Source organism: Sceloporus occidentalis, unplaced genomic scaffold, assembly GCF_023333645.1.
Source record: "Sceloporus occidentalis isolate IW3139 unplaced genomic scaffold, rSceOcc1.0.p SCAF_7, whole genome shotgun sequence".
NCBI lineage: Eukaryota > Metazoa > Chordata > Lepidosauria > Squamata > Phrynosomatidae > Sceloporus > Sceloporus occidentalis.
In genome coordinates, this window is record NW_028316987.1 from 49841802 (window position 1) to 49861021 (window position 19220).

Consider the following 19220-nt stretch of genomic DNA (forward strand, 5'->3'; position numbering starts at 1 on the left):
TCCCTGGCACCAATTTGGCCGCCATATTTTGGACCAATGTATCCATGGGCCACATCAAAATCCATAATTTTGGCCCCCAAGCCTGCCCTTGACTTGTATATGAGGTTGACTTATATCTAGTATATACAATATGTTTTTGATGTAATTTTGCATGTATGCTGCATCTCCTTGTAGATAGTTGCCAAAAAGAGAGCAGATTGGTAGGGAGAGAATCATATAAAAGAGGGCACTTCATAGCCACAGGAAAACCTTAAGTGAGGAGGCTTGTTCAGCATAGTAATGAAGAGGGAAAGGTGTCTGCTTTGAAAAAAAAGCAAGGTACTGACCACTTTTATAATGGTTTTGAAGATTAGGGCCTAAACAGTCAGCTGCCCCCCCCTGAAGCTGTAAGACCACAGCAACCACGTGCTACGGTCCCAAAGGCGCCCTCCACCGCTGGTCCAAAGAGGAGCGGAAAAGATCAATTCATTTTTGGGCTGGGTTTGGATACCCCCAAAACAGCTTCAGCATTGCTTCAGCTTGTCTTGGGGCCATGCATCCTCTAATGGCCACAACCCCAAGCTGTACGGAAGCTAGCTTTTTTGGCCCAACTGTTCAGGCCCTTACTTGGGAGAAATGCGGTGCTTTTTTGGTGAAGTAAGTAGGTCCTCCAGCACACGATTATATTATGACTTGCAACATCTGATTTTTTCATGCTATAGTTCAATAGCACACATAGCAGTGAAGAAGTTGCATTTAAAGTGCATTCTGTATATTAAAATGGTTGCATATGTTTCAATATGGATTTCTGCTCTCTATAGGAATCCACCCCGCCTCCCAATTTTTCATACTACATATATAACATGTTCCACACTGAAGAAATAATTGTGTAGGAACATGCAGTTATGAGATTGCATTCATTTGTTGAAATGTTTTTAAAATTATATTAAAATCTTAAATTAAGAACTAATGAAGTAGCTAGATTTTTGTTTAAAGCAATGTTCTTGTATTATGCAAAAATCAGTTAGTTCAGAATTTCTTTTAAAGTGCATTTTATATATTTTAAAATCTACTGTATCATAAGAGAACCATGCTGTGTGATCTGAGTAACAGTATAGTAAATAGAATAAGTAGTGGGCTTCTTTTAAAGAAATTTTAAAATGACACCACTAATGACCTTAACTATTAAAAACCATTTGTGGATTTGGTCATCTAAGCTTGGATAAAGTCATGTCTCGTTAAACCAAACAACTATCCCTGGAGATGTGTGTACTAAAGTTAGTATCCTGCATTTTATTAATGCCTGTTGAGGATTGGTTTAAGCTAATTCTGTAACAAGCTTTGTTTGGAATCGGTATGGTGCAGCCATTCTGCAAGTGGGGTTTCTGAAGGTCATTTATTTATTTAGTTGTGCCCTTTGTCCCATAAATGGGGTAAAATGCCATAAAATTTTATAAAATAATATTTCCACACAGAATAGTCTTTTATGTAATCTTTCATGTGCACATAGGGTTGCCATAAGTCAGGACCTCCAAACCGGGACAAATGTAGGGCAACATTTTTTTAAAAATGGAGGACGCGCAAAAAAAATTGAGGGTTTTTTAAAAATGTTAATATAAATGCATGTTTTTTAGGCATGATCAAAATGGAAGACATTTTGGCATTATTCCTAGACAAATGGCAGAAATGTACTTGCCCTCGGGTTCAACTGTACTTCTCAGAAGTGTGTACTTGGTCAAGGGACTGTGGCTTTTCTTCACTGCGCATGAGTTTGTAAAAAATCACAGCAAGTTACATTGGCCGTGCCTCAGAGGCTTGTTGATATCAATATCACCATCATCATCATCATCACTATAATTGTCCAAGAAAGGCAGACTTGTTAGCATTCAAAGCGCCATAAATACACAGAAAATGCACTTGCATATATTTAATAATAAAAAATAATGAAAAAATAAAAAACAAGGCAGGGGGGAAATATTTAATAATAAAAATTAATGTAATAAAATAAAAAACAAACACTAATAAAAATTAATAAAATAAAACAAAAACAAGCAATAATAAAAATTAATGAAATAAAATAAAACAAGCAATAATAAAAATTAATGAAATAAAATAAAACAAGCAATAATAAAAATTAATAAAAAATAAACAGCAATAATAAAAATTAATAAAATAAAATAAAATAAGTATTTTATATTTTTAAAAATAATTTAAAAACCCCAAAAAACCAAGGCAGACCTAATGGCCACTGACTCAGCTTTCCTCCTCCTCCTCCTCCTCCGCCCCAATTCTGCCCTTCAAGGCACCCTTCCTCCGGCTCCTTCCTCCTCCTCAGGCTGGTGCATGCGGCTGGAGGGAAGCGGGGCAGGCGCACGCGCATGGAGGGAAGCTGGCCCCTGCTGAGGCCTGGGCGGTGTGCGCCAAGGAGCCTGTCTTCTTTGGCCAGCTGGCCAATGGCTGGCTGGCCAAAGCAAGGGACGAGCTCCTGTTTTGGAGCCCCGCACGTGCGCGTGGGCGGGCAAGCCCTGACGCTGGAGGCGCGGTGGCGCTTCTGCCGCCGAGGAGGAGGAGGAAGGCAGAGCCAGAGGAGGAGGTGGGTTGGCACTGCCCACCACGAAGAGGAGGAGGAGGTGGGTTGGTGCCGCAGCCAGCCGCATCAGCGGCAGCGGCAGTGGCCGCAGGAGCGGGCCCCAAACCGGGAACAAGGCATGGGTGGGGGCACAAACTGCACTGGGACCGGGAGGGGCCCCCAAAAGCGGAATTGTCCCGGGGGCCGGCGGGTTATGGCATCCCTATGTGCACACAGCTAGACTACAATTTGGATTACTGTTCCTTTGCTTAATAAGTAAACTGACCTTTCTTTTGCTTAATAAATGATAATAAAAATGTGAGCTTTTTGTTTTATTTGTAGGTTTTTGTCTCTTTCTTTCCCTGTATAACTCACTGAAATTTACAATCCAGTTTACCACAATTTCTCTTTTCACCTGAATTGGACACAATGATTACCAGCTTTGGAATAGGGCAGAATCTTAAGCTAAGGTTTGAAATGGATAAAAGAGAAGCATGAATAAAAGGTTAAACAGCTCAGAAAAGACATGAGCCCTATTTAAAAAAATGAATTTCTGCTCCTTGAAATTTCTAGATGAGGCAGCTCACTTTACCAGGCTTTTTTTTTGCCAAGATAAAATAGCTGGAAGGTCAGTTGGAAGGAAGACAGTGATGCTTTTTGGTAACTGTTTTGAAACTTGGCTTCTGATAACATCCTTGAAAAAGATAACTTGTGCCATCTGTTCTTCCATGATATAGTTCCAGGGCACATTTAGCCATGGATAGATTTGGGAACAGGAGTCACAAAAACAGCGTTTTGGGGTGTATGTGGTCCCAGAGCACTTTCCCCACCATGATTCAAGATTCCAGCTTGTTCCAAAGCTGGTAGCTATTTTGTGGTTCAAATGAAACAGGATTCTTCTGCATTTAACTGAGGTGCACGTTAGAGCATAAATAGAAGGAGTTGCATGTGCAGGCAAAAGTTTTGTTAATCAAGATATGAACAAAATGCAACCATATATCATCATTCAGGCAGGCTTACTCATGGAAAAATCCACCCATAAAGCCTCCCTTTCCTGTACAGTGTTTGTGTATTAATACCTTCCCTTTCAGTGATGGTTATCTTTCTCTTTTACCTGCATGTGTGGTGGTTTATCATGGTTTCTGTGAATCACACAGATGGGTTATGTGTAGCCATGCAATGTATCATTTAGAACCTTCTAGAGCTATTATCTACATATTTTGGCTATAGCCCCATCCATTCTCCAAGTGACATACCTGCTTTCTTCCCACCTAATCTCTCAGTTCCTTTTTGTCCACCATAGCAGCAACATGTTGGAGCTTTGTTTTCCTATCACACTTTTATTTCTGTGTTTGACTTTATCTGTCAGGTACTTTGGTGGTTATTTCTTTGTCCATCAATGATTATGGTGCCTCTAATACCTTAAAAAATGTACCAGGTGTTTGGGTGAAGTTACAGAGTTAAACAGCCATTGGGTGTGCTTTTTCTGCTTGGAATAGACTGGTTGTGATACAGAGACAAGGTTAACAACTCTGCTATATGAGCAACACAATCTTCTCACTCTATCCAGAGGGAACAAGAGAAGTGGTCGATCCCTCCATATCAAGGGCTAGTAGTTGGTACCATCTTCTTGCTCCATACAGAGCAAACGTATTCAATTTGTCTCTTCGTACCAAGGGCTGATTGTCATTGCTCTCTTCTAACCCCATACAGGGCAAATAGAAGAAGTGGTTTGTCCTTTTATATACTGAAGGCCTAACACCATCTCACTCCATACTGAGGAAACATAATAAATTGGTCCCTCTTTACTTCCCTCTTCATATGGAAGAAACAGAAGAAGTGGTTTGTCCCTCCATACTGAGGGTTGATCATTGGGGGCTGATTGTCAGTACCATCTTATTGGTCTATACAGAGGAAACAGAGGTTGTTGGTCCCTCCATATGGAGGGCAGATCATTGGTACATTATTTCACTTCTACAAAAGGAACACAACTGGTCAGTCCCGCCATACTGAGCACTGAACATTGATACTATTTTCTCTGTCCATATCGAGGAAACAGAAGTGGTTGGTCCCTTCATATCAAGGGTCTTTACTTGGTACTATTATCTTGCTCCATACAGAAGAAACATAGTAATTTGTTCCCTCCATACTGGTGGCCAATCATTGGTAACGCTTTCCCCTACATCTGGAGGAAACAGAAAAGGATTTAGGCCTCAACATACTGAGTGTTGATTGTGAGTATCATTTTCTTACCCCATACGGAAGACACACAAGAAGAGGTTGGTTCCTCTGTACTGAGGGCTGATAATCATTATCGTCTTCTTGCTCTACATGAAGGAAATTTAACAGGTATGTCCCTTCTCACTACAGGCTGATTGTCAGTACAATCTCCTCACTCCACATGCAGGACACAGACGGTACCATCTTCTCACTCCATACAGAGCAAACATAACAGTTCAGTCCTTCCATACCAAATGTTAATCTTAGGTTCCATTTGTAATCCCTTGCAGAAAAAACAAAAGAAGAGATTGATTCTTCCATATCTAGCTATCATAGTTGTTACTATCTTCTACTTGAAATGGATAAAATTATGATGAGAAGGCAATATTGAGGGCTGGGTGTTGGTACTGTTCTCTAGTTCCATATGGAATACATTGTTATGCATGGATAACTTCCAATGGAGTGATACGGGAGTCTCCTGAAATGTTCCTCTTCTCCATGTCATTATTTCAGGGTTACAGCTGTGCTTCTGTTGATCACCGTCCTGATTTCTGACATTGGTCTATGCACTTTATACTTCAGACCATTCACTCCATCCATTTCTACTCAAGTAGTAGTACAAATGCTGGTAGCTCATCAGGAGTTATTTTACTCTACTGTTGGTTTGGTGGCAGGCACACATCAGTACAGTGGCCCCTTCTCTTACGTGGGGGATCCGTTCTGGACCTCCCCACATAAAAAAACAAACACGTAAGCTTGAGCCACATTAGAAGTAATGGGGCTTGTGCCCATGGTGTGGCGCGCACACACCCCATTATTTCTTTCGGGGGTGCATGAGACCTTTTTTCTGGCGCGGCTAACAGCATATGCTGAAAGCCGTGTATGACACATCCATGTATGGCGCAGGCACACTGCACTTTCCACTTAAAAACATTTAAGCATTGGGAGAAAGGTTCTGGAATTAGCTAGATACTGCAGCATCTGAAACTAATTCAGTTATTGTGGGTGCTAACCAGTCCAGGGCTTCTCAAAATTTACTCTGCTCCTGTTAACCACTAGGGTAACAAGATGGTTATCAAGGGCATGAATTTGTTCTGCTGCTTCCTTGTTATCATGGATTGCTGACTACAACACATGTATAGGTGCTTTTCAGAACAGGCATTAATAAAATGCAGGATACTAAGGGAGAAAATTTTTCCGTGAAGAATATTTTATCCATATTTTGATAAGCTGTCTTTGTTTTTGTCCCTAGGAGGGATGCTTTGTGTTCTTGCAAGCTGCCAAGCCTTGACACTGAAATTACTCAGGAGTTGCACTTGCCGGAGCTATTGCAATTCCTATGCATGCTGGGCTTACTTTGTAATTCCTGAGTTCAGTATCAATTCTCATCCTGTTCCAATTTTTTCTTGCAAACATATGTGTTGTCACTACTACAGTCCTACCTGTGCACGTTGGCAACTTCCCTCTGCATTACGTACCGATTCTCTGAGAAAGTACAGTTTCTCAGGCCATGCTAAGTGAAATCCATTCTTTAGAGTGATAATATCAAGCATATACCACTCTCTTGTGGGTTGCAGAGGCTCAAGTGATTAAGACGCTGACTCTGTTAGATTGCAAGATCGGCAGGTTGGCAGTTTGAGGCCTGGGTGCCATATGATGGGATGAGCTCCCATCACTAATCCCAGCTTCTGCCAGCCTAGCAGTTTGAAGGCATGCAAATGCAAGTAGATAAATAGATACCACTTCAGTGGGAAGGAAAACAGTATTCTGTCCAGTCATGCTGGCCATGTGAACACAGAGTAGTCTCTGACAACGCTGGTTCTTCGGCTTAATAACGGAGATGAGCACCGCCCCCTATGGTTGGGCATGACTTGACAACGTTGTCAACAGAGAATACTTTTACCTTTACCTACTGTTCACTTGAGGTTCTCTCATTCTCTTAGCTGTGTTGAATGTTTTGTTTCCACTACTTTATTGTATTTAAGATGGATGGATGTTAAGTCTCGCCCTGGTATCTTTGAGATGTTAACTTTATGTCCAATCCAAGCACTGTAGGATAGTCACTTTAGATTTCAACCTCTATCTAATGCAGTACTGTAATTAGTTTGCTATGCTGGACCTGAAGCAAGTCAATCTCACATCACAGTGTGGCTAGCCCACAGGAGTTTCCTTTACATCATGATGGGAAGGCATATATATCACTTCCACATCCCATTCTTCAGTGTATGCCCTTCCTTCCCCATGTGTGATCACCAGGTGCATTACCATGGTGATTACATGGCTTTGACAGCAGTTTATTGTTTTCTTTCCATGCATAGATGACTTGTTGCTTCTGACTTTCACAGGTAAGCAACTATTCTCAGTCACTTACTCAACTCAACTGTTTCAAAAACATCTGAGCTTAAGCATGAATTACAGGGAATCTACCTATGTTCTTCTCAATCAGAATGTTCGTTGGGACTATACTAGTTTTTTGTGTTCAGGCTGCTTTTTCCTATTGAATGACATGTACTGCACTCTGTAGGACCACTCTTCACCATACAAGCATCAGTGTATTGTGTCACTGGGTTTTACAGCCTCCACCATGTCCTCACACCCTTTGGCAGGCTTCAGGCCTCTTTCTTGTCCTAATTTTGATTCTCTGGCAGGTTCTCATAATAAAGGATTACCTGTTATCATAGTTGTTGGGGATCTCATTTTTGCTTCCCCAACCTGCAGTGACTGCAATTACTGATGTGTCACTAGATGGTGGGGTGTGAATTCTGCTGATCTCAGAGGTCTGGGCACAGACGGAAAGCTTCTCTACATCAGTGCTCTTGAGTTTTGGCAGTTAAATCCTTTTGGTTTTACGAATGACTTCCCCGAAGCAAAGTAGTTCTGATAGTTGCACACTGCAAAATTTTACTGGAAGCAAAGGACCTTGAAACTCTAGTACATGCCCTGGTAACCTCACGACTCGACTTCTGCAATGTGCTGTACATGGGGCTACCCTTGTGCCTAGTCCAGAAACTCCAATTAGTACAAAAATGGCAGCCAGACTGGTCACTGGAAAATCTAGGAGTGACAGGATAACACCAATTTTAAAATCACTTCACTGACTGCCTATTAATTTCTGGGCGCAGTACAAGGTGTTGGTTATTACGTTTAAAGCCCTACATGGCTTGAGTCCAACCTATTTGAGGGATTGCCTACTTCCATATAATCCACTCCACACACTCAGGTCCTCTGGGAGGAATTTATTGCAGCCTTTAAAGACCAGACTAACTGCAGTCTCCCGGAGGGCCTTTTCTGCAACCGCTTTCAGACTATGGAACAGCCTGCCGGATGAGATCCGTCAAATGACCAGCTTTAAAATAGCTGTCAAGACGGATCTCTTCCAGCAGGCCTTTCTTGAATAAAACCGCTCGACCCACAAAATGATTACCCCCTTCACACCAGGAACTACACTACCACTCTGCCCATATTCTGTTATTATTAATTAGATATTTTAATATTCTAATTTTTAACTGTAATATGTTTAATTTCTTTTTAAGGGGAGGTTGTTGTAATACTGATATAATACTATGTGTGGATATGTTAATTGGTAGCCACTTTGATTGTTTTATTACAGAAAAGCGGGGTATAAATAAAAGTTTTATTTATTTATTATTAATTATCACTGTCACCTTTTACCTGAATCTCCAAGTGGAAGCACGATCAGACACCCCTCTCTGTCTCTTGTAAAGGTTGTGGGATGGTTCTCTAAACTGAACAATCTGAACAATGTTATTTCCTTATGAATGTGCTGGCCAAATGGCCGTAATAAAGTTGTTGTTGTTGTTGTTGTTGTTGTTGTTGTTATCATCATCATCATCATCATCATCATCATCATCATCATCTCCTTATAAAATGTTAAATATGATCTACATGGATGTGCAAATGTAAATATGCACACTAAATAAACAAAATGTTTTTATTCATATATTACATTGTGTGTGGGGGGGTGACATCCTCATGTAGATGCAAAGGGGGTCCCAAGGTAAAAAGTTTTACCAACATCTTAGGCTTTAACCAGTGAAACAGACAGATATACTATTCTTTGTGCTATGATTGTCCATTTTAGTTTTCTCACTTTATTATCAGTTAATTTGGAATCTAGCTGTACTGGAAAATGAATAGCTATAATTCAAACTTCTTGAAAATTGTCAAGTATAATCACTTTCTTGTTTGATGGTACATTTTGAGGCAGATTTCAGTATCTTTTCCCTTGAAAACAGTCTTGCCTTCCAATGGGGGGAAAAACAGTCCAGAGTGATGTGGATAGAATACGGTTAAAGTATTGGAGGATGATTTTGTCTTTTTCCAGAAGCCTTTTAAATAGATTGCAGAGCTGCCCTACACAGTTGAAAACATTAAAAAAAAAATCTAAACCAGAAGTGGACTTGGGCTGTTTTGGGAATTAGCTTTTTTTTTGGGGGGGGGGTATTAGAGGGTGATGGACACACATGTGACCCATGGGCCCACATAAATCTACCACCCTTTTTAGACAGTTGACATGAATGTGATAGAATGGCAGATACAGTGGACCCTTGCTATACGCTGGGGTTTGGTTTCAAGGTGGATAACAAAATCCATGGATGCTCAAGTCCCATTAAATATAAATATAATGACATAGCAAAATGGTGTCCCCTTATAAAAATTGGAAAATCAAGGTTTAATATTTGAAATTTATCCTTTTTTAAAAAACATTTTCAAACTGTGGATGCTTGAATCCGTGTATAAAAAAATCCGTGTATAAGAAGGGCCGACTGTATTTGAACTGTATTTGAACAAGCAAATTATTTGTTCATTGACCAGTTTCTTCTTTATCAACGAGACTAGACTAACATGTTGCCTATCTTTTTTGGGTTAAGGTCACAGAGCTGTGTATGTTGGTGTGCATGTCCCCTTCGGAAAACAAGGTCGACGGCGTCATAGGCACCGTGGACATAAACACCATAGAAGAAGAAGAGAAAAGGAAACTGATAGAGAAGATGGGCGAGAATCTCCCTCTTATGGTAAGAAGTTTTGCTAGTATTTTCATGTAATTAAAACCTAGTTTTTGCTTCTCACTGTATTTTTATTTAACAGACCTGAAAACTTTGATTAATTTCTAATTACATGAATACTCATGTGTAAGTCAAGAAATTTTAGTCAAAAAGTGACCCAAAAAACCTGGGTTGACGTTTCCATGAGTCAATGTAAATACTGTACTTTAACTCTTATTTAAAGAGTGGCAAAAGATGAGAGCTTAGTTTGTCCCAGGAACAGCTAACAGAAGCACCAACACCATCTACTCTCTCCACCATAGTGCCACTTCTGATATTTTTTGAACATCTTGGTGGGAAAATAGTGGTGGCAACTCTTTGGCATTCCCCTGAAAGGAGCGCTGAGGGTAATTGGCTTTGAAGGATTTGAATAAGAAATGTGTGTACGTTGGTCAGCTGTTCTAGGTTAGAATCAGGCCATGTTATCACATTGAAGTTAATAGCTATAATCAGTCCAAATATAATCACTATTTTCTTTGCTTTACCTTTTCATCCTTTTTTACATCTTTACATTTTTTTATCCCTGCAAGTTCTTTGGCATCATCTTGTTTTGTTTCTCGTTTACATTCTTTGTTACGTGCCCCTAAGTTTTACCCCTGATTCTACCATGGGTTATATCAAAATTTATAATTTTGCCCCTCAAATCTGCCCTCAACATATACATGAGATCAACTTATAGTTGAGTATATATGGTAAGTTGAAAGGCAATGTTGTTTGTTGATTATTTTTAATTATCTTTCAGACTACCAGATGTACAATATATAAAAACATTATTTAAAACTTTAGATATAGGTAGACAAAGCAGATGAAACATTTTTAAAAAGAAAACAGTCTAGAACAGGTTTTAAGAAAACAAATTAACACAGTTTCTTAAAAATAGTTTTTAAACCACATACAACAGAGTGATCATTGGTTGTCTGCATATGTTTCAGTAAAATGAACTTTACTTGGAGCTTTAGTTTCCTTTAGGGTGGTGGTTAGAATCATATTTCCTTGTCAGTTAACTGAAAATGAAAATACATAACCACCAGACTATTTTAAGATGAGCTGACTAAAAAAATGGTCTTAGAAATTTTGGTATTGATTAAGAGGTTTTTGTTGTGTTTCCAGGCTATAAAATCTTTGATCTTTGATCTTTTTTGTGTTGGTTAACTTTTTTTATGTTGACAAAGATGTTTTTTGTTTCGTGATGGCTATGATTTTTTGTGTGTTGAAATAAAATTTTCACTTAAAAGGGTTTGTATTACTTCATAATTTTGGATTTATAGCTTATTATTCTGGTTGTTTTTATTGATTGGTCTGGATGTCTATATTTGTGAAGTACTCTAAAGGCATTTTCCTATAACAGCTAACACAGATGAAGGTAACATTGGGAGATATATTGTCTGATTTGTCATGTGTAATGGGTAGTCAAATTTTATGTATTTGCAAAACAACCAATCGTATTTCTGTGGATTGCCATAGGCAAAGATATTATGAACCCTGGTATCACACAAGTTTGATGGTGTACGTTGCCTCATGCTATATAGACCTATTGTGAAGATGGATGCTGAAACGTACCTGCATCGCACTTCATTGTTTAACTATAGCTGTCTATATTATCAGTCACAAGACAGCCAGTAATATATAATTGCTTTTGCTAGCATGAAATATGATTTTTTGGCCTGTATTGCTGGGACAGGCCAGAACACAGTGGCTGAAATAGTGATCAAGCCAAATGCAAAGTGATTGTTCACCTATGGAACTTAGCATGTTACATGAACTGAGATGGCAGGTAGTACAATTCTACAGGTACAGATTAAGATTCTAACAGTGTAATCTAGGGTACAACAGCCTTTTCAAGGGGTGTCACTTGGGGGGTGGGTGGGTGGAGCACACTGCACCAGATGACACCCAAAGCGGTGGTTATACCATTGCTTCCCAAACACCTGCTTTTGAGCATAAACATGCTATGGCATTCGCCTGTGTTCCTTTTTTTATTATTATTAAAATTTATTAATACATCCTAAAACAAAACATGACAACAAACAGTACACCAAAACAACAATAAATAAAAGCAATAACCCAGATAAGGCCCTGAAGATTATAGATAAAAGGTGTATTCAGGGATCCTGAAAGACATCTTTCCATAAAAATTTAGCTAAAATTGGGGGATGTCTAGAGACTAAATTTTGCTGGATGTATTCAATAAATGGGTGCCAAATCTTATGAAAGGTCAATCCCGAGTGTAAGCCTCTCACTCTGTTGTTATTATCTGCCATTTTCTCCATTAACCACAAGTCCCAGAGTCTAGTCCACCATCCTGCAATATTCAACTTTCCAGTTTTCCAGTTCTTGGCTATCTCAAGCCTGGCAACATCCAGAAGCAAACTAATGAGTTCTTTATGCTGCAGGGCTTTATGTTCATTCATAAAAATGAAGAATAGGAGGTGTTCCTTTAAATCATTGAATTATTTTTTAATTTAAATTTATTGTTTTTAAATTCTTTTAATTTTTTCATTAAACACATCTTACAAAATGATCACTGTAACCACATGAAGCAACATATCTATAAATATGTTTAGGCTATGAATATGATACTATATTTGGGTATAAAGATATAATTTTAATTTGGCTACTTATTTATGTCACTAATATTGCCATTACATTCAGTGGTATACAGGAATTACGATTTATAGATAAGATTAGTAAAAAAGATTACTAAGGATTTTGTATGGTGTATTATGGGAGGAGGCCAAAGTGGTAACAACATGAGTTGCCACATTGGGTGAGGCCAAAGCTAATGACTCCACTGCCCTTTTTATTACACAAGTGGGAATAAAAAAAATCTTAATGCAAGTGGAGTGTGCAGAGTGATGGAGAATGATGAAAAGATCAGAGCTTGGTATTGTTGTAAATCAATTCAAGGAGTTGATGGCTTCAGTATTAGCCAGGGATATAGGTTATTTATGTGCAGTAGGTAATACAAAGATATGGGTCACACATGTGCAAGAATGAACTTTGACCTCATATGCTGTCTACTACAGTGTATATTACCACTGTGAGCCAAAGATTAGCTTTGTATCTGCTTGCATGAGGGGGCCCTGCTTATGACACATGGCTGGCTTTTGTTTGTAGAGGACAGCTGCCACAAATGAAGCCTGTGTATTATATGGCATTTCAACTGCATGTTTTAGTTGTTTTTTTTATTTAGCTGTTTAATGTATGTACCCATATGGTATGTATCTGTTAAGACCAACTGGGATATAGTGAACTAAGCATCTGCATAAAAATTATGGATGTTATTTTTACAGGAAAGTTAATAGCATTGATGTCCCATGCAAACAAAATCTTGCTCAAAATTCTGCAACATAGACTCCAACCATACATAGAGAGAGAAATCCTAGAGGTTCAAGCGGGATTCAGGAAAGGAAGAGACACTAGGAACCACTTGCAAACATACAATGGCTAATGGAGCACACCATAGAATTCCGAAAGAAAATCAGCACAAGCTTTATAGACTATAGCAAAGCCTTTGACTGCATAGATCATGAAAGGCTATGGAATGCCCTTAAAGACATGGGAGTGCCAACACATCTGATGGTCCTGATGAGGAATCTGTGCTCAGATCAAGAGGCTACTGTCAGAAAAGAACATGGAGAAACAGAATAGTTCCCAGTTGGCAAAGGGGTCAGACAAGGCTATATACTTTCACCCTATCTGTTCAACTTGTATGCATAACATAGTGTAAGAAAAGCAGGCTTGGACGCAGAAGAAAAAGGAGTGAAAATAGGAGGAAGGAATATCAACAATCTAAGTTATGCAGATGATACCATTGTACTAGCAGAAAACCTCACAGACCTGTAACACCTACTAAGGAAGATCAAAGATGAAAGTGCAAAGGCATTCTTAATGTTGAACATAAAGAAAACCAAAATAATGACCACTGAGGACCTTCACAAGTTCAACCTAGACAACGAAGAAATAGAAATAGTAAAAGAATTCTCATTCCTGGGATCAAACATTGATAGAAATGGGGACTGCCGTCAGGAAACCAGAACAAGATTAAGAATGGGGAGGGTGGCTATGAAAAAACTAGAAAAGATTCCAAAATGCAGATATACAACTGAGCACAAAAGTTAGAATCGTACAAGCCATTGTATTCCCTATTACCATGTATGATTGTGAGAGCTGGACAGTTAAGAAGATAGGAAGAAAATCCATTCATTTGAGATGTGGTGCTGGAGAAGAGTGCTGAGGATCCCATGGACAGCCAAAAGGACAAACAAATGGGTTCTAGAGCAGATCAAGCCGGAAATCTCCCTGGAAGCCAAGACAACCAAACTAAGGCTGTTGTACTTTGGACACATCATGAGAAGGAAGGACTCATTGGAAAAGGCAACAATGCTGGGAAAGGTGGAAGGAAGGAGGAAGGCCACATGCCAGATGGATGGACTGAGGTCGAGGGTATGGGGTTGCAGGAATTAAGCAGAGAAGTGGAGGACAACGGGTCTTAGAAATGTCTCATCCATAGGGTCTGCATGAGTCAAGATCGACTCAAGGGCAGTTAACAACAGCAAGAACGTTAATTGTGCTTATATAGCCCAGCATAAATAATTGTAATGTTTTTATTAGCATTATGATGAAATGCATAATAATTTGAATTTTTTACAACTAAATATCTCCATTTTAATTTTTATGAAGACACACCATCCCAGAGGGTACAGTTTATTCTTGGTACTGAAGATGATGATGAAGAACACATTCCTCATGATTTGTTCACTGAAATGGATGAACTTTGCTTTAGAGAAGGACAAGAATATGAATGGAAAGAAACTGCCAGGTAACATATACATAGTTCCTTTTCCTTCTCACACATCATAATAGGACTTTCATAATCAAATTTACATGGAGAGAACAGCATAATTGGTAGAAATATTTTGAAAGCCTGTGATTCACTCCCCTTAAGCATTTTTCTTCAATCTCTATGATCAGTGATACTACTATTAATATATTTTATATAAGAGTTTAATGCACACCTGTGTTGGTGAGAGAGTTGAAAAAATAAGAGTAGTCAGGTTTTGATTGTAATCTTGTCAGGAGGGATACTATGCAAACCAGTTTGGAAACGTTTTTGATTCAAATATTGGGTAAAGAAATTGAACGAAATAAACGAGGCTGCATTCCTGTCCTTAGTCCTGTTGAGCTTTAGGTGGATGAATATCAGAAATGGTACTTGGCACTAGAAGAAGCACCGAACACGTACCATTTCAGAACAAACCCTGAAATGGTATGTGGTCTTGGAAGAAGCCCTGAACAAGTGAAAGAGCATATATTAGGAGAATTCCCTATTGCTATTGCTGACAAAAATACTTTGGAATGTGTTTTGTTTATAAATACTTTTTTGTGTGTCTTTATTTCAGATGGCTGAAATTTGAAGAAGATGTAGAAGATGGTGGCGAGCGATGGAGTAAACCTTATGTGGCTACCCTGTCTCTCCACAGTCTGTTTGAACTCAGGAGCTGTATTTTAAATGGGACAGTTATGCTGGATATGAGAGCCAATACACTGGATGAAATAGCAGGTTATAAAAATTTTTACTTGAGATTTGTAAAAAAAATTGTTCATGAATCTTGCTATAAAGTAAATAGTATTTTTTTCATTATGCCATCTAAGAAATTTTTTAAAAAGGAGATACGTACTCATGCTGCTGTCTGTATAAAAGTTGGAAGAACTAGAAGAACAACACAAGGTGAACTTCATGTTCCTCCTTAGAATCTCAAATCCTGTGTTGGGCAATTTGGCAATGGACTCCTAGAGTTGCTGCATAATTATAATAGTAGTTTCATGATTACAATAAAGCTGATAGTCCAAAATAGGGATGGGGATGGGGATATTTCAACATTTACCAAAGGTTTGAGAGTTTTAATGTAGACTTTATTTTAAAAAGTGAGAGCTGTTACATGTTCTATATAAATTAAAGGTCAGTATACTTCTTAATTTAATGTTTCTTTTCCATTGGTAGATATGGTATTGGATAACATGATTGCTTCGGGTCACTTGGAGGAATCTATGAGAGAGAATGTCAGAGAAGCGCTTCTGAAGAGGCACCATCATCAGAATGAAAAAAAATTCAGTAATCGGATTCCCCTTGTTCGATCTTTTGCTGATATAGGCAAGAAACATTCTGACCCTCTCTTGCTTGAAAGAAATGGTGAGATAAGTTGTGGCATCCAGTTTATTATAATTTTTAACAATATAATGCAGAGATGTGAGAAAAGTCAGCACACTTACATGAAATAAGTTAAAAATTCCTTCTTAAATACCAGATTGTTTAGCTTTTGTTTGTAGATACTACTGTTGTCTTTCTCCCCATTGAGCTTGAAGAGTTACAGGTTGGGTTCACATCATTAAACTCAGTCTGAATTCACTTGGTAATTGTGTTACATTCTATCATGTTTATATAAAGATGCATTTGAAACCCAGACTAAGGATATTATTTTACATTTTAAGACTTCCCTGTTTTCCAGATTTTTCTGCTCTTGCTGTCATCAAATTTGGTAACATAGTAATATAATTTATTAACATCATTTTTTCCATTAGGAATAATCTGTAAGTGGTGTTTGGGGGAAGGTTTTTTTTTTTTTTTTGTCTGGAGTGTTGCTTTGATTTCACTTGTTGTGAAAGAGAACGAGAAAGAGAGAGATGGCCTAAATCCAATTGTTAGTCCCAACTGAATAGACCTGTTGAAACAAGGAACTTATTTAAATGTTGACTTAAAAAGTTCAAGTTACTATAATAAATCTATTCTGGTTGGCACTAACACTTGGATTTAGGCCAGCTCTACACTGAGGTGTACAAACATATATATGCATAGCTGGAATATAGTGTTACAAGAAACCAGATAGTAATTAAATGTTTTTTCCCCCTTATTTTTATATTTCTGTCTTTGGGGTTTTAAACTCTGATGGCCACATCTTTGGCTTTTCAGGTATGTATGTTGATTTCAGGACTCTGGTTTTGATGACAGCTGTGACATTTTTGTGCCAGATGATAGTTGGACCATAGTTGGATATAGCTAATGAATTATCATTAGGAGCTAATAATAATTACAGAGCCTTTCTAGGCCACAATCCAAGCATTTTCTGCCATATCATTTTGTGATGAACTATGTTTAGAACTTGCTTTGGGAAAAGAAAAATAATGGTTTGTGTACTATTGTATACTATAAGGATACTAACTGCAGATTTCTCTTACATGTTTTTTTATGTTCTACACCAGGGATTACTCTTTTTGATTTTGTTGAAATTTGCTTTAAGAGAGTCAGTTGGTATTTTTATTGACAAATATGTAGCATAGTACTGACATTTTTTGCTTAGTTTTCTCAGGATTAAAACAGTTACCAGTTATATAATGTTTGTTATTTCTATTTGGTAGATACTTTACAAACATATGCTGACTTTTTTAACATCTAAAGTTCTGCCAAAGTTCTCGAGACTTGCTTATCTCACCTGTGATTGAATGATGTTTCACCTGGAGAGAGTTTGTTATGTAAAAAATGTAACGTACCTTTCTGCTGAACATTTTCATCAATTTATTTGTTTTATCTCAGGGGAAGGCCTTTCAGCCTCCCGCCACTCTTTGCGAGCAGGTCTCTCTGCTTCAAATATTTCCCTGAGAGGAGAGAATCGTTTGTCCCTTCTTCTCCATTACCTTCTTCCTGGATCTCCAGCGGCCTCAAGGAGAACAACCCCTTTACCTACCCCACAAAGCACTCCACCCTCCAGTCCTAGGTGCGATCATGAGGCAACCACAAATATACAGCCAACTGAGCTTCAGGGTGCCGAACTTCTAGTGTCTCCTTCTAGTGATGATATCCCTAAAGTAATAATCCATCCACCTGAGGAGGATTTAGAAGCTCAGGAAAATGTGGAGAAGACGACAGAAGATAATAATGACATAACATCAGGCAACTATTTGAACTCAAATTGTTCTTGTATGGTGCTTTATGCAGCTGAATCATTTCCACTGCACAATTTTTATCACACGGCTTTAGCACCTATGAGTTGCATATCAGTCTGTTACTTGTTTGCATGCTTCGTTTTTCTTGTGTGATATTTTCTTGGAGAACTTTATGTAGTATTTTGAAATTACATGCAAGAGTTGACACTGAAATATTAACCCAAACATTAACACATTGGAAGCAACTAAATAGTCTGATTATTCATACATACTTTTTTTTTTATTTTATAACCAAAATGAATACATTCAGCAAGTGCTTCTGCCTTTAAAAAGAGAAAGGGGGGAATGAGAGGAGGGAAACAAGTTATAAATTATAAACATCAAAGTGAGAAGCCAAATGGTGGCCTTTTCCTCTTGTTGAAAACTTCATAATATCTAGTAGGCAAGGTATACTATTAGTAGCAAAAAATGTCAGGGCACTTTAAAGATCATGGTCTGAAATCTCACTCAGCTTTGCATCCAACTTAAAATTCTTCCTGTAGGGATGTAAACAATTCTTCTCTGTTTAATTCACACAAATACTCTTTTTAGTGGTGTTATAAACCTTTTGAATTGTAACAAGAAGAGGCTTCTGCATCATAAAGGGTATTTATGTTGAATTAAACTGCTTATTTCTGTCCTGCTTGACCATTAAAAACTCTTGTTCATAGCAGTGTTTACTGAAGGAACATTTTACATGTACAAAGGTATTTCTGGTGTATTTAATTCACTCTTACATGATACCCTTGCATGGCTATTCTGTGTTGCATAAAAGCTTTTTCACATAAGGTTGAGCAACTGTCAACATCAGAATAGGGAGAAAAGCTTACTGTAGTTGAAAGTCCCTATATTGGGAGAAAGGTGGGATATAAGAAAATAAAATAATAATAACAACAACATCTGATCATATCTTTTGTACTGATTAAGGCCTCTAGGGAGTATCACAATAGGGAGGTCCTGCTGGAAAATGGGAGTTAAACTAGATTTGGATTTTTAAAAAACTTGCAAATTCGGGTAGTTTACCACAATAAGGGACTGCCAAAGTGAAATAACGCGAAGTTAATCCGAACGCAAAGCAGAGAAAAATGGCAGCTTTTTTACTTTCGGGTTGTTTCAAAAGTAAAAACCTGCTGTTTTTCTCTGCTTTGCGTTCAGATTAGCTTAATGTTATTTCACTTTAACCATCGTCTGATAAACTTCAGGTATTTGTGGGGTTTTTTTGGTTTAAATCTAGTTTAACTCCCGTTTTCCAGCGGGATCTCCCTAGTGTGATAAACTTATAAGACTGGCTTACAAAGGTCAGGAATAAAGCCCCTGACATGTTTTGGTGGAAATCACGAATAATGGGGGGAAAAAACCACACATAATTTTTAAATGTACAGTGCACCCGCGCCATATGCGGGCGC

At 38.2% G+C, this 19220-nt stretch overlaps 1 protein-coding gene across 10 annotated transcripts in view; it reads left to right on the forward strand.

The window, feature by feature from the left end:
* Positions 1 to 19220, forward strand: part of SLC4A7 (solute carrier family 4 member 7) — a 100696-nt gene that overhangs the window by 38723 nt on the left and 42753 nt on the right. For 8 of the 10 annotated variants that reach the window (XM_089532912.1, XM_089532906.1, XM_089532909.1 and 5 more), the window contains 4 exons: positions 9661 to 9804; positions 14518 to 14656; positions 15237 to 15397; positions 15839 to 16027. In XM_089532912.1, coding sequence (XP_089389038.1) covers positions 14601 to 14656; positions 15237 to 15397; positions 15839 to 16027 — 406 coding nt within the window. In that variant the 5' untranslated portion in view covers positions 9661 to 9804; positions 14518 to 14600. Of the gene's footprint in view, positions 1 to 9660; positions 9805 to 14517; positions 14657 to 15236; positions 15398 to 15838; positions 16028 to 17425; positions 17783 to 19220 lie in introns of all 10 variants that reach the window. The other 2 variants (XM_089532916.1, XM_089532913.1) reach the window with 2 other exon arrangements.